This window comes from Daphnia magna, unplaced genomic scaffold, assembly GCF_020631705.1.
Source record: "Daphnia magna isolate NIES unplaced genomic scaffold, ASM2063170v1.1 Dm_contigs261, whole genome shotgun sequence".
NCBI classification, from domain to species: domain Eukaryota; kingdom Metazoa; phylum Arthropoda; class Branchiopoda; order Diplostraca; family Daphniidae; genus Daphnia; species Daphnia magna.
The window spans coordinates 76,677-91,699 of NW_025533209.1; the positions used below are offsets into that span (position 1 = coordinate 76,677).

Consider the following 15,023-nt stretch of genomic DNA (forward strand, 5'->3'; position numbering starts at 1 on the left):
CACTCACGATTTAGGGTGTGGCATCACGCATCAACACCGTTAATGACATGCAAGAATCCTCCATATCACCTTGCGGCCGATGTCGACACTATTGTGTTCATGCATCAGTTAAGTGTTTTTCCAAGTATTTGGCGAAAATATAAGATGTCGAGATGAATCAGTTACGCCAGTACATTCAAAGATATTCTGTTTGTCTTTGATTAATTGATCTCAGTTATCACAACGTTCCTGTAGTAGGAAGTTGTACATGACTATAACGCCCTCCTACTACTGTACTACACCACCACATCCTACGTTCAAACCTACACTTAAATACCATCTGATTTCAAGCTAGCATTCCGAAGATCTTTAACTACTACACTACAACAAAGGCCGAATCCTAGCTACTACACCGAGGCTCCAAAGCGTCATTCCGCCCCAAGCAACTACACTGATCCAGCCCTGAAATTTTACTTAAACATACCGTTGCTAGAGTTTAGCACATGAGCTTTTCAGGTGGGATGACGTAAGCAAAGATTCACACCAACACGAGCCCAATGCGTCCAATGATCCAGGCCGCTGAAAAGATTCCGTATTTTCAATTTCCGGATCTGGAAAATGATCGTATCAAACGTAGCTGGAAAATTTGAGTTTATTATTATCATCAATCCGGTTGTCACGATGCATGTCATACCCGTACGCTTTCATGATGAGCTTATACGTTTCTGTACAATTCACATTCACCTTTCTCATGGCATTGTATATTTTAAAGAGAAATCCCAATTTACTTTCCTTGTTCTATACTGAATCAGTTTATTGAGCTCACTTGTGCCCCTTCATAACATTCCTATACAAAAAGCATCAGTCAAAAGGGTGGGGTTAGAATATTGGCTATTACGTCATTACCTGACAGGTGCACGTGTTGTAACCGCAGGCTAATGAATCGAAACAGGGTGACTGTACAACCATATAAAAAGAGACGACAACGATGCAGTAAGTCAGTGTAGTAAGGCACTTGGACACTCCAGCAACAACATTAAATTTTCTGTCGGTTGTGTTTCACATTGCGTTCTTCAACTTGGCAACTATGGGTAATTTGACGTTTTATTTCGATCGTATCGTATCAATTGAAACCCTAAACAAGATTGGTTTAATTCAATGAAAATAAATGTGTGTGTAACTACGTTGCAATTAAATAGGATAAGGAACTGAAATGATTTACATTTTCTTGTTACAGCCAACTGCGCCGCAATGATGCTGCTGGCAGTTGTTTCCTTGATGGCTGGAAAAGCCATAGGTGGACCGATGGGCTCATCTTCCGGGTATTACACGAGTCAAGCGCCATACTACACCACGACGTATGCAGCCCCCAGCTACTACACCACCAAGGCTCCGGAGTATTACACGACAACATATGCTGCCCCCAGCTACTACACCGAGGCGCCCAAGTACTATACGACCAAGGCACCCGAATACTACACCACAACGTATGCTGCTCCGGCCTACTACACTGAACCCCCGAAGTATTACTCGGCTCCAAGTTACTACGCAGAGGCACCAGTTTATTCCACCACAACATACGCTCCTCCAAGCTACTACACCGAGGCACCCAAATACTTCACAACAAAGGCACCGGAGTACAACAGAGCTCCCAAGTACTATGCTGAGCCCAGCTACACCACCACCACTGTTGCATACTACACCACAACGGAAGTAGCTAAGTACTACGTAGCTCCGACTTACTACGCTGGAACTTCCCAATCTTACTACAGTGAGCCCACATACTACACCGAGGCTCCACAGTACTACTCTGCTCCGTCTTACTACACCACGGTTGCGCCATCTTACTACACCGAGCCCAGCTTTTACACAACCTATGCTGCTCCGGCATCCTACCCCGAGGCTCCAAAATATTCGGCTTCTAGTTATTACACCGAAGCTCCGGTTTACTACACCACATATTCCAAACAAAGCTACTACACCGAGGCTCCACAGTACTACACTGCCACTTCTTATTATACCACTAAGGCCCCGGAGTACTACGCAAAGGAGAAGGCCGAATACTACCCTACTACTTATGCTGCTCCAGCTTACTACACTGAAGCTCCAAAGTTCTATCCGGCCCCAAGTTACTACACCACCAAGGCTCCCGAGTACTACACCACCAAGGCTCCCGAGTACTACACCACCAAGGCTCCCGAGTACTACACCACCAAGGCTCCCGAGTACTACACCACCAAGGCTCCCGAGTACTACACCACCAAGGCTCCCGAGTACTACACCACCAAGGCTCCCGAGTACTACACCACCAAGGCTCCGAGACCCCACCAAGGCTCCCGAGTACTACACCACCCCATACGTCGCCCCCAGCTACTACAGCGAAGCTCCGAAATATTATTCAGGTCCCAGCTACAGAACTGAAACACCAAAGTATTACAAATAGCTCCGAAGATTTTAATCAGATGGTTCGAAAATCAATGTTTGTTTTATTTTTGTTACACGGTAGACGTTACACAATATAATGGTATCCGCTAGTTATGTACTATTGCACTTATTAAGTTATGATGTTAAAATGGTACTGGAATATTATTATTCCCTAAAGAAGTTAAGTTTGCTTACCAAATTTGTCCTGCTCCATTGCCTCCCATTGGCATCAGTTCATCATCAGTATCAGTTTAATTTCGACAGCTGTGGAGATCTTTTTGCTGGGTATGGGCCTCCCATTGTTTCACTGCTTCTTTCATCGACATGGCGTCCCACATAGTGAGGTATTTTCAAAACCCGGCGGTTTTTACCCCGCCGGCTCTGCGTGTCTTGGAACTATTGTATCAATCGAAGAACTTGAAAAGGTAACTTTTACAGAAAGATTGCACGATGTAGGCGTTACACGTTTGCGTAAGGGATTTTGCCTTTGCAAGCTTAAAAAATTAAACAAGCAGTCGGTCAGCACCCCATCAATAAGCTCGTTGGGGGATAGTTGGTAACGAAATAACAAATAAACTCATCGCTGCCCAGCAACAGCTCTAGGGCAACGGCAACCAGTTTGGTCGATTGAGAAGTAGTAAACCATCAAGAATATTTTCCTTCCTGAACATGAAATCAAATTTATGATTCAGGAAGCTTTAGTTAGAGCAATCTTGCAGTATGTTGCTTATTATAACAAATCGATTGTATTCGTATTATTGTTTCTTTTTCATGTTTTTAATTTTCAGAGAAGTAGCCATGTTGAACATTTCAAGATGGCGCTGGTTGTCACTGGGAGTCGTTGTTTCATTCAGGTTGAATCTATTGCCACGAAAGATTTCGTTTTTACAGTTTTTGAATTAAACGTAAAAAACAAAGTTAAGTTGTTGCACTAGCAGTATTTTGCTTTCGTTTATTTTTAAAACGGCTTGTTTTACGAGAAAATCAATAACTTATTCGAAATCCCCGTTCAATTTTGATTATACCGTGGGATTTTTGTCGAATTCCAAGAGATGTCGTTTTTTTCATATTTTGACAAAAGTGGGAAGGGTATACCCTTCCCACTTTTTCATTTTTGGCCAAATTTTGAATTTTGCTTAAAATACATGATTTTGATTCAAAATTGAATGAAAATCACGGAAATCAAGTTTATTTTTCCATTGGTCCTATAGTTTTTCAGCTAAACGTAAAAAACAAAGTTGGTGCTCTAACAGCAGTTTATTTTCGTTTATAAAAAAATGGCTGGTTTAACGAGAAAACCATATAGTAATCAAAATCCGTGTTCAATTTTGATAACATTGTGTGATGTGTCTTTTTCTCCAAGGTTTATCGGGAACTTTCCGAACACCGGTAGCCGTTGAGTCCTTCTTTCATCAAGAGTAATGCCTAATGCGTATTTTTAGGCGCAACCTAAGGTCTAAGGCCGAAACATTCCTATTGAATACCATGTTATAATTCTTATTGTTATACCATGCTAGAATGCAACAATTGGGTAAGGACATCTGGCGGATGAATTTCAGACTAACTGAATTTTGACATCCATTAAAATGATACAGGATGGGGTGTGTGACTGTGTGTCCAAGTAACAAGTAACCCTTAAGTTTGTTTTCTTAGCTAATTTTTGTGTTCCCATCGATAATTCAGCTATTGACTATGGGTGTGTTATTTGCGATCTAGTAAGTTCAGTGTTACGTGTCTGTTGGAGAAAGAACACTTCAAAGGGATTGTTTTTTTTCCTGTCTCGCAGTTTCCCTTGTCATCAGCTAGGCAAGCTGTTGAACCACAAAATTGTTAGCAGCCCAGGTTTGTCACTTTCCACCATGCTATTGTTTAATGAGAGGTACTTATATTCTGCCTACTATCAAAGTAATTGGTATGGTTCTATTGTTCACTTTCAAGGATGAAACTATTTCAAAGTAAAAGCACTAAGGATGTGGACGCTGGAAGAATTGTGAGCATCTTACGTTTGTTGATTTTCATCATGCCATTGTTCAGTGAGAGGATACAATTCTACCCACCAATCTACCCATAAGCTTTAACGCTATCATCTTATTAGGTATTTCAAGTTTCTCTGTTGTTTTAGTATTCTTCTATTGTTATGTAATCACATGTAGGAATGTAATCCCAACATTAGGGCTGCGAGCCTTCGTCTTTGTTTCTACGCAAACCACCGTCCAGATGATTTCCGCATTTCTATCCATCAGACTGCACGCATTAAGTAAATTGTTTTTTCTGTTATGGTTAGATAAAATACATTTCACTTACCCTATCTAAAAATTCCTTTTTAGGTAATTCCATCAATTCAGAACAACTATGTTCAAAGCCAACTTCAGGATTTCGGTCTTGCTGTTTTCTTCCTTCGCCTTCGCCTCATCGCTGTCCTCAATCCATCTATCCGTAAGTTCAGTTTTATGTTGTTTCAAGAAATTTAAAATGCTCCTATCTCTGTTCTTTATTAGGATAACGTCATGACTTGAACGAAATGACGAATGACGAATGACGAATGACGCCAACGCCATCGCCATCGCCATCGACATCGCCATCGCCATCGCCATCGCCATCGCCATCGCCATCACCATCACCATCGCATCGCCATCAGAATCACCATCACCATCACCGCTGCCGTTGCCGCAGCCGCCGTCTTCGCCTTTGCCTTCGCCATCCCGTTCACGCTTCACAGAAAAGTCGGTCACAATTGGATTTGGTTCAGCAAACAGCCCACGGCGATGGTGGATTTCACCGTGGATCGTCCTCGTGGTATTGTTTTGTTTTGCATTGTATCTTGTATGTATAAGTTAACCCGTTGGCTGCCACCCCGTTTGCGTCCCATTTTTTTTGTAGCTTTTAGGGAACCGGGCGCTGTTCTGCCCCATGGCCATGGGGGGGAACAGTCGCCGCGCCTAAAGGCTTTGTGCCTTTAGGCGCCGTAGGCAATGCACCAGTAGGGACTTCTCTTTGTCGGTGCGGTGATAGATTCCTGGGGTGTGCATTCCCGGAATGGTTTCTATTGCCGTGCCAGCCCGGACTTGTCTTCGGACAAGTCCCACCTTGTTCGTGATCCTTCAGACGCGATGCGTAGCTAATGTAGTTTAAGCAACCTACGGGTTGCATGGCCTGGCAGCCAACGGGTTAACTTAGTTAAGTGTGTATGTTTGTATGTATGTATGTTTATGTATTTTACATTTATGTAATATTTTGTGTTGTATAAAAAAGTGGTGGAATTGTGGGATGGAGGAGGGTCAATAAAACTATTTATATATATTAACATTTTTGTATTTCATTTTATATGACAAAAAATAACAGTAACATTATATAACTTATTTCACAAACCTCTCACTTAATCTCGTCGTCATTTGAGTATGTGACCATTCACAGCTGTTTACCATTCTGCAAGACTTTGTTGTCGAAAAAGAACCCAAACGAATCTTCATGACTAAAGGAGTTTTTGTTGTTTTCATTTTAAAAGTAGCCTCCATCATGTGACAAACAGTCATCAATCACCACAATGACAAGACAAAAATCTTGAACTTCCTTTTACTTCTTACGTGTGAGCTAGCAATTCATCAACACAAGAGTGACACTAAAGATCTTTTTTATTTACAGTGGCAACAAAACATCTGTGGCATTGCATTCTGTCACAAACAGGGTCCTGTGGCCATCACAGCACATCGAGCACAGTTCTGAGACCTAAAGGTAAAATTAAAATAGTAATCCTGTTAATGATCAGTTGTAACATTACCTTATGATACAACTAGAAAATTTAGGTTGGAAAAGAATATTAAGAGCTGTTTTCTTTATGGAGTGCCATTGGTGTAAAAATTGGATGCACTTGACTAAACGAGATAAAAAACGTGCTGGCAAAGCAAGCCATGCTTCTACTTCGAAAAATTTTGAATAAGTATGTTACAATGTTTATTATGAATTAGTCAGTGCCATAGTACCTTCAATTAAGTATGAGTTTACTTTAAAGTTGTAAAGCACAAAATGGAAAACTTACGCTAAATTCCAGGTAAAACCACGCGACATCAGGAGTGTAATTTTAACAAGAACTTAATGACGCAGGTATTCTCCGTGGATGCTAAACCAGAAATGCCATGGCCATGTCTTGAAAATATGCAGCAGTGGCTCCATCTACTTTGAAACCCAACTTAAAATCCTCTCACTTCTCCATAAAAGAAGTAAGTCCGACTGTTTTGTAAATTGTATTGTTTTTTTGTAATTGTTGTTGAATTTTGAATCCAAATCATGTAAATTTTTTACACAAAACGTGTTATTGAAAAAAAAAAAAACTATTTTCCTGTCAGAATTCCGCTAGATGGTGATGCCAGTGACAGTACTTTTCAAAACAATGGGCAAAATTGAGTTAGTCATACAGTTCGTCTGCTTCAGAAATAGTTAATTTGCTTGGTAGAATCTATTGCAACGAAATATTTCGTTGCAATTGCAATAAGAGACTTTTTCCCTATTTGTTTTTTTGCGGTGGGCCACTTTGCCCGGCTACCGATGCCCGTGAGGCATATTTTTAGCCAAAAGTCGGATTTGACCGTAAGTCTCTTATTGCAACGAAATATTTCGTTGCAATAGATTCTACCTTGCCACTATGGATTGGAGTGGTGTTGTACCCCATCACTGAACCTGAATAGCATCAAGAAAGAGTGAGACTGGATTTCTCAGTGAATGTAGAGAATTTGTTTAACTGACCATTATTCCCCAAGTGTAGTAGAACAGACAGCATCGATTGATTACCTAAACATAAACACACACAAAAATCAGCATCCCATGAAATTAATAAAAAATATATTACAATACTACCACATATTTTACTTGTCATTTGTGATCTTTATCAAAGTGCATGTCAACGTCATCTAGTTTTTCATCCTGAAACCAAACGAAAATAGATTTTACTTTTAAATCAGTATAATTCTTGCTTTTAAGTGCTTGAACTTTGCTAGCCTTAGACAGTTGATTCCAATTTTAAATATAAAAACCTAGAATATCAACTACAAATAGTTGCAGCTCGAGAAGCTAAACATCTTTAGCTAAAACTGTCGTTGCTCGTGGGGTCAGCCTCTACTGTTGATGGCAAAAATACACGGAATAAAAGCTACAACACCCTAACACAAGCAAGAAAAACATTTGGAATTGTTAGAATAATACAGGTCATTTCAAACTTTTTCAAATTGTCACGAAAATTTACCGGAAGTAACTGGAAGTAGCCAATATCTTCGGAAATAGGGATTCCATAACAAAACGAATAGGATTTTCGTGATCCTTATTAAATTTGGGGCTGGAATGAGGTGTTTTAGCCAAAAGTCAGATTTGAGCAAAATCGCGATTTTTCATGAATTACGCTAAGTCAGTTCTGACACCTAAATAGAATTGAATCGAAAAATCATACATTTAACACGATTAAACCCGTGACTTACTTGGTATTTAGTGAAAACCTGCAATCGAAATATGACAGTACTTGTCAAAACAATGTTTCGGGTTCTGCATATATCTGACCGAATGCTGCTAGACTGCGCAAGGCTCTTTCAATGGTTCGTCTGCTCACGAACTGCCTCGCATGCGTGAATGAAAATGCCTTGAGGAATTACAGTTTTATAACCCTCCACTTATCCATGTATTGGTATTCTTCATGGTTTAACCAGCAAGTATCATCAATAAATCCACTTGAAAAGTGAAGAACACCTCTGGGTTTTAAGAATAAAGATTGGGTGCCACTGCTAAACGCCACCTGCCAGTTCCAAGTTAAGATTCATTGGGTAAACGAAAGAGTTCATTCTTTAAACCGTCATCTGACACTTCAATATGCAGTACTTTTTCCGCTTACCAAAGGCGTCAGATCTGTTCTTCACTTTAAGAAACCTCAGTACCCTTTTCTACTGTCATACTTTATGGTACTACTCTGAAAAGACCTTAAAAGTTTGCGAACTTATAACAAATTTCCTGAATGTTAAATTTCAGGAAATGGCATAACGCCTCGAATAGCCTCCCGCTTGTTTTTGGGCGACATCCGAACGTTCCCAAAAGAATTAGATTAACAATTGGGTGAAAAAGGGTAGTTTTACAAGGGAGGGAAACAACAACAACCCACCTAGCTGCCCATTAACAATGTTTAATTTGTTCGACGAAAAATAAATGCACCCATTATTTCCGACAAGTGTGCATGTATATTAAGAAATAGACAAGTCATCACGTGAACTCCTCTTAAAAAGCGAGTTAAAAAGATTTTCACGAGACGACAAAGCTGATTAATTTTTCAATTTCAAAAGTCTATACTGAATCCAATGTTCGTAATATCTCCCATCTAAATCTGGTCATGATAAAACTCCGTATCCTTGTCCTATAAAGAGTGTGGAGATCATTTGCCTAAGCAACGTTCGTAAATCAAATCATTCCCACTCCTTTTTCTCCGGTGGTTTCGCCGTCAGGTCATACAGGACCTTGGAAATTGCTGGAACAGTTCCAAACGGCTTCAACCATCTTGTCTACAACCTAATAAGTGGTATCCATGTTTACAGCAAGATCAGTTTTAAAAATGTACCACTTTTTACGTACCTCTTAGGACAGATGGTATCAGGAATTGCAGGAAGTCCAGTCATAAAATCCTGTGAAAAGAATGGTCGAACAACGTCTGCGATCGCTGGCATGATGGAATGCGTTGACTCGAATCGCAATCAAAGGGAGAGGGATCAAGACGATTGGCATCTGGGCTAGCTTCTTATAGCAAACCGAATCCCGAAGGGAATCTGCGAAGGGAAGCTATATTTCATCGATTTACCTTTGTGAGTTTCATTAAGCAAAATTATAAAAGCAAAATTATAGTAGTGTACAAAGGTTGACCCTAAATCATATGGAGAAATAGTGAGCAACAATATGTGAATCATGGCTCAATGGTCGAACATGGGATAGGCGTGCCGCTAATTAAGGGTTCGATTCCCGATAGAGTCCAATTGAAATTTACTAGTGGTTTCAGTTTAATAATTGTCCATCGAATTAAAAAAATACATTTTTTTAGTAAAACAGGTGAAAAACTAGTGGTTATTAGAGTTAACATTAGAAATTCAATTGAGACAATTCTGTGACATCATCAGTTATCACAGATGTTCCATACAAACAGCTGGTTGACACAAAGTAGAACATTTTGATACTGTGACTGTCTTCACTCACCTATTGGTTACAAGCTACAACAGAAACTTAAAAACAAATTCATTTCCAGGAAGAAGTCGTCGCCACAAATTTACTGTGCAAGTACCTACTGAGTTGTTCTTAAAATGACAGGCTAAAATGAGACGAAACTGCATAATAAGAGCTTATGTAAGTCCCACGCTAACGAGAACTATAGGATATCAGCAGCGAGAGATTTCGTCTGCAATATGGACCAGACGGCTTATTTGCTATCAAATGGCAAAAGAAGTTCACTCACTTTGAATAGGAGATGACTCTTGCTGGTTACGTCCTTCGGATTTAGTCTCCTCTCTCCTGTAAGCGAAAATGCAACCATGTTACTGGGTATGGAGACGATCAACTAACTTGCCAAGGTTACCGAAAGCTAGTAGACAGCTTGTGGCGACGCCTATTTCCAGTTTGGTGAGCAATATAACGCTGAACGCTCAAAATTTTGTCCACAGTTGAGCAGAAAATGCAGGACTGGTCGACACGTAATACCGTACTCATGTGGTTGAGGCTGTTGGGTCTGTTTTGTGTATCTTTCGTTGTCAAGCAGGCATCAGCTTCGTTTAATTTGACTATCCTACACACTAACGATATCCATTGCCGTTTCGAAGAGGCCAACAAACTCGGTGGGGCGTGCAAACAACGAGACTCGGAGGATGGCAATTGTTTCGGTGGATATGCCCGTCTGGTCCATCAAGCTCGAAAAATTCGTGAACAGCATCCGGACACAATTTTTTTAAATGGCGGTGATTTCTTCCAAGGCACCATGTGAGAACAAATGCTGTGCAATATTTATATCTCCTTGCCTGCTTTGCTACTTCTGATTGGCGCTAGTAAAAGAAAAAAAAATATGTGGCAATCTTTAAAATTTTTATCTTTATTTTGTTTATTACTTTGGTTTACGTATTTGGTCTCGCCGACAGATGGTATACCATCCATAAATGGAAGGCCGTCAGCCACTTCGGTAACTTGCTCAACTTAACGGCCATGGTAAGTTATTCATGTTTCCTCCGTTGTTTCGCTACTTAATATTCATGTATTCTATTTATCCCGACGAATTGTTGAATTGTGTGTTGTGTCTTACCTTTCTAAAGACAGATGTTTCTGTAGCATAGTGGTTCGGTCAAGAAGCCAAACAATCCTTTTCCTTTCCACTCACTGTGGTTATTAGGTTTATCGAGGTAGCCTATGTTGAAATGGACAATGGAAAACGTCCGTCATTCTTTTTAACGGCCACTTTCTATTCCAATGATTTTCACAATGTGAGTTGTTGAAATCCTTCTTATCTGCTTGTAATGGAATGAAAAAAAGCTGCGTTTTTTGCGTGATCATCGCCGACAGTTTTCCCACCCATGTGGCAGCGCGTTAACGGTCCGTGTGTTTACACTCACGTTGATAAATTTGTTTCTTAATTATTGATGTAGCGCGTTTTCCTATTGTTGTTCAAATGTTGTTTACACATGGTCGGAAAAGCATATGATTGTATGATTTTTGGTACTACCTGGTTTAGACAACCACGAATGGGGAAACGCCCTATGCTTTGTACACATCCGTCGGAAAGCCTGGCAGCACATATTGAACGTTCATTATTATCAATTGTGCTGTCAAAACGTTTACAGGCACGACATGTAGGGATTAGAAATTTTAGCAATTAATTTTGGATTTTTTTCCCTCATCCTTTTGTGCTGAGTAGTCTCTTGGCAACCATGAATTTGATGATGGCGTGCCGGGGCTGGCACCGTTCGTGAATGCAGCCAACCATCCGGTAAAAATACCTTTTCTTTTAATCAATTATGCCTCTGTAAACTCTGATTGAACTTTCTTCCTGGAACTCTAGAATAAAGTTTCAAAAAATTAATTAATCTAGGTTTTGGCAGCAAATATCGACACAAGCAGAGAACCTTGGCTTCATGGGAAAATTCCAAAATCAGTAGTCGTCCAAGTAGGTGGACACAGGGTAGGCATCATTGGCTACCTGACGGTTGAAACATCGGTGAAAAAACATTTTTCTAACAAAATTAGTGATGTGAAAATTATAAATGACGTCTTCTTTTGGCTCTTGATCACAAATGGCAGTACATCTCCACCTTGGACGCAGTCAAAGTCTTTGACGAAATTCAAGGCGTTCGAGAAGAAGCAGAACGCCTTAAAAAGGATGGAGTCAATATTCTAATTGCAGTCGGTCACGCGGGTTATCTCAAAGATATGGAAATCGCTGAACAGGTGCCAGATATCGACGTGGTGGTAGGCGGTCATACCAACACATTTCTCTGGAACGGTAAGCTGTTAGTGTAATCAATTTAAGCTCGAATCCACTGCAACGTATCGCTGAATTTAAGTTCAACCAGTCCAACTGACACTTTCAATCATTTACTTAACGTGCAGGTCCGGCTCCGTCCATCGAAATTCCACAAGGTCCATATCCGACCATGGTGAAGCAACCGTCTGGGAAGGAAGTGCCCGTCGTTCAGGCATTCGCCTTTGGCAAATATCTGGGCAACTTGATGGTGACTTTTAACGACGATGGAGATGTGATCGCTACTGCTGGCCTACCGATTCTCATGGATAAGACCATACCTCGAGGTACTATTGTAGTTGTAAATCCTACTGGTCGTAAATTACACATCTGCCATCGTTTCATCCACGATGCAGATCCACACGTCCTGCAGGAACTGATCCCATTTCGAAAAGAAGTCGAAGCTTTGTCGAGAAAGAAGTTGGAAAAACGCTCGTCTTCTTGGACGGTAATCGTCTGTCCTGTCGCATGGTTGAATGCAATCTTGGAAATTTCATTGCTGACGCCTACGTTGATTTGGTATGCTAATAAGATATTACGGCAATCCTTGAATAACCGTTTATAGCTTTAATGCAGTTCACCAAGTTTGCAGGCGAGGGTCAGTGGAGTAAAGTGGCTATCGCTCTCGTCAATGGCGGCGGAGTCAGGGCATCCATCGATGAGCGCGCCCAAAATGGTGAATTCAGTTAATGACGAGTTCTTTTAAAAATCTACAAGTGGATTCTGTCTTGTAGGATCCATCACGTACGGTGACCTTCTTTCAGTCGCTCCTTTCAGTAATACAGTAGACATCGTCAAAATCAGCGGTGAAACGCTGAAGAATATTTTCGAGTTTACAGTGCATGATTACGATCCATCAGCTCTGGATCCCTTCGGTGGATTTCTGCAGGTTTCAGGTAAATGGTTTTCTTTCACGAATTCTTTTAAATGTTTTTTCTATCGAGCAATGATCCACAGGTCTCCAAGTTGCGTACGACATAGCTAGGCCCATAGGTGATAGAGTGGTAGAACTTTTGGCACGATGCAACAATTGTCGTATTCCAGCCTACAGTCCGGTCCAGCCCAAGGTTGACAACTAATATCATTTATTAATAAAACAGCTGTTCATTGTTATATCTTGGAATTTTTAAATGTAATTTACTAGGAAATCTATGACGTGGCGATGCCTAGCTTTTTGGCCGGTGGTGGCGATGGGTTCGATATCAAAGGCAACATCACTGAGCACACTTTGACTGGTAAGATCAAAGCCAACTCGATGTCCAGTTCAATCTAAAACAATAAACACATTTTTATTTATTCGTACGCATAGGTATATTAGATGCGGATGCGATCATACGTTATATGGAGAGAGTGCCGTCCATCACAATCGGTTTGGAACGTCGGATTCGTTTTGTCACCAAAACTTACCCCTCATCCTGTGGTGAAGTTTTTGGCAAAAGGGTATCAGCAGAAACTTCTGGATCGACAAGCACTTTGAGTTTCATAAATTTCAACATTTTCCTAGTTTCAATAACACTTTCAACGCTTTCAGTAACAGCTTTTTAACATCTAGAAAGAACATTTATCACCTTTAAATTGTTGACCATTAATCAATTGTCACTTTTCACCAGTTACCTCTTTGTTTTGGCTAATGAAATGATTTCCAAGCTCCTCTTTATTTTTTCATTTAAGAACGAGAAGTAAAAATGAACTTCTTCGGGTGTCCGACATGAACTAAAATCGATTATAGATAATGTTCTATAGTTCAGAGATAAATAGATCGATTGAGGTAATATAGTTACAAATTGTATCAAGCATTTAGGCAGCCACAAGTTTTAAAAACCAATTCAAGGGAGAGTAAACGATGATGGTCACACTCGGTACCCAACGTCAAAGGTCAACGACGCCATTACATGGCTGACAGATGCAGTACACTAAATTGTGGAACGACAAGCTGGAAGTGCATGCAGCAGCGCCAAACCAGATAACAAAGACAGACACGGGAGATTACAATTTACAAACCTCTTATTTTACTGGCGAATGTAATAACGTGAAATACCTTTGCACGCCGAATCGATAATCGAAGGAAGCGGAATTTGAAAAGAACTTCCTGTCCATTGATCCCCTGCATGAAAAAAAAAAAAAACGAATTAATTTTTCACAAACTCCCGCCATGACGTGGGTTGTTTGTTGATCCTGTCACAAAATCGCGTCAACAGTAGTCTAGTAGCTTAGCTAGACCAGTAGAATATTAACGACTTTGTATTTGACACTAAAAAAACACGCACACTCACGTACGCAGACAGTCACGCACAACTGAGCATAATTGATTCACCAATAAACTGAGTTATAGATCTGTGTTGAGAATGGGAGGGAGGGTGGAGATGATCTACATCGATGATTTCCCCTATTACACGATATACCATTTGATGCAACAAAGCCCTCAATCACTCCAACCTCTGCGTATAATATACTTGGAATTTGAAAAAAACCGAACAAACAAACAAAAAACCAAACACAAAATAAAGACATCGAAGTTGTGTTTTAAAAGAAACAAAAAATAAACATCAAATTATAGATATGTAGATCACTTCCATCAGCCCTATTAAAATGCTGACACGAATATTGATTTCACACATTTTTTCTTCTTTTTGTGCCATAAATTAGAAAGAAAAGAAAAAGAAAAAAAACAAAAACAACACAACTCTCAAGATGATGATTTTCGACAGGGGGTAAGAAGTGGTGGACAAAAAATTCCACAACTTAAAAAAAATGACAATGTCGTATTACGAATAGATTATTAAGATTGCACATAGCGTCCCTTTTCCCTTAATTATGATTAAGTGTTGAACCTGACTCGAAATAAAAGCACAACGAGACATCGGTAATAGATATGCTTCAGTTGATATCGATTTGAAGTTCAATATGTCGAAATAGAAATCCTGAACATTTGAAGACAAAAACAAATGACACAACGTGCCAATTAAAACACAAGAAGTGAAACCTTGAGCCTTTCCCAATGTCATATAAATGGATTGATTGAAGAAGAAGAAGAAAAAGGGCATTTTAACAATGAGAAGGGGAATACCAAGGAAGGGCGACACTGTATGATGATATAAATTAATAA

The 15,023-nt window shown here is 40.0% G+C and overlaps 1 protein-coding gene and 3 long non-coding RNA genes across 14 annotated transcripts; 3 read left to right on the forward strand and 1 right to left on the reverse strand.

The window, feature by feature from the left end:
* Nucleotides 1–950: 950 nt before the first annotated feature.
* Nucleotides 951–2,513, forward strand: LOC116933178 (extensin-2). The gene is made up of 3 exons (XM_045167694.1): nucleotides 951–1,070; nucleotides 1,217–2,148; nucleotides 2,312–2,513. The coding sequence occupies exons 1-3, from the start codon at nucleotides 1,067–1,069 to the stop codon at nucleotides 2,420–2,422; spliced, it is 1,047 nt and encodes a 348-aa protein (XP_045023629.1). The 5' UTR covers nucleotides 951–1,066; the 3' UTR covers nucleotides 2,423–2,513.
* Nucleotides 2,514–3,883: 1,370 nt separating this feature from the next.
* Nucleotides 3,884–5,664, forward strand: LOC123468003. 2 transcript variants are annotated; one of them, XR_006642039.1, is made up of 6 exons: nucleotides 3,884–4,118; nucleotides 4,190–4,245; nucleotides 4,342–4,498; nucleotides 4,557–4,660; nucleotides 4,731–4,839; nucleotides 4,902–5,664. It is a non-coding gene; the product is annotated as an uncharacterized LOC123468003 (long non-coding RNA). The 2 variants fall into 2 exon arrangements; XR_006642038.1 differs by having other exon boundaries at nucleotides 3,884–4,245.
* A 33-nt stretch (nucleotides 5,665–5,697) lies between these two features.
* LOC116926879 lies at nucleotides 5,698–13,855 on the reverse strand. 10 transcript variants are annotated; one of them, XR_006642037.1, is made up of 19 exons: nucleotides 13,699–13,855; nucleotides 13,532–13,630; nucleotides 13,254–13,465; nucleotides 13,059–13,186; nucleotides 11,996–12,992; nucleotides 11,523–11,936; nucleotides 11,123–11,454; nucleotides 10,706–11,054; nucleotides 10,515–10,642; nucleotides 9,992–10,451; nucleotides 9,872–9,927; nucleotides 9,004–9,194; nucleotides 7,869–8,940; nucleotides 7,640–7,811; nucleotides 7,431–7,546; nucleotides 7,255–7,320; nucleotides 7,144–7,188; nucleotides 6,440–7,077; nucleotides 5,698–6,129 (listed from the first exon to the last, which is right to left on the reverse strand). It is a non-coding gene; the product is annotated as an uncharacterized LOC116926879 (long non-coding RNA). The 10 variants fall into 10 exon arrangements; XR_006642033.1 differs by having other exon boundaries at nucleotides 7,267–7,320; nucleotides 7,431–7,556; XR_006642029.1 differs by having other exon boundaries at nucleotides 7,431–7,556.
* Nucleotides 5,850–7,258, forward strand: LOC123468004. The gene is made up of 3 exons (XR_006642040.1): nucleotides 5,850–5,987; nucleotides 6,046–6,135; nucleotides 6,198–7,258. It is a non-coding gene; the product is annotated as an uncharacterized LOC123468004 (long non-coding RNA).
* Nucleotides 13,856–15,023: the final 1,168 nt, after the last annotated feature.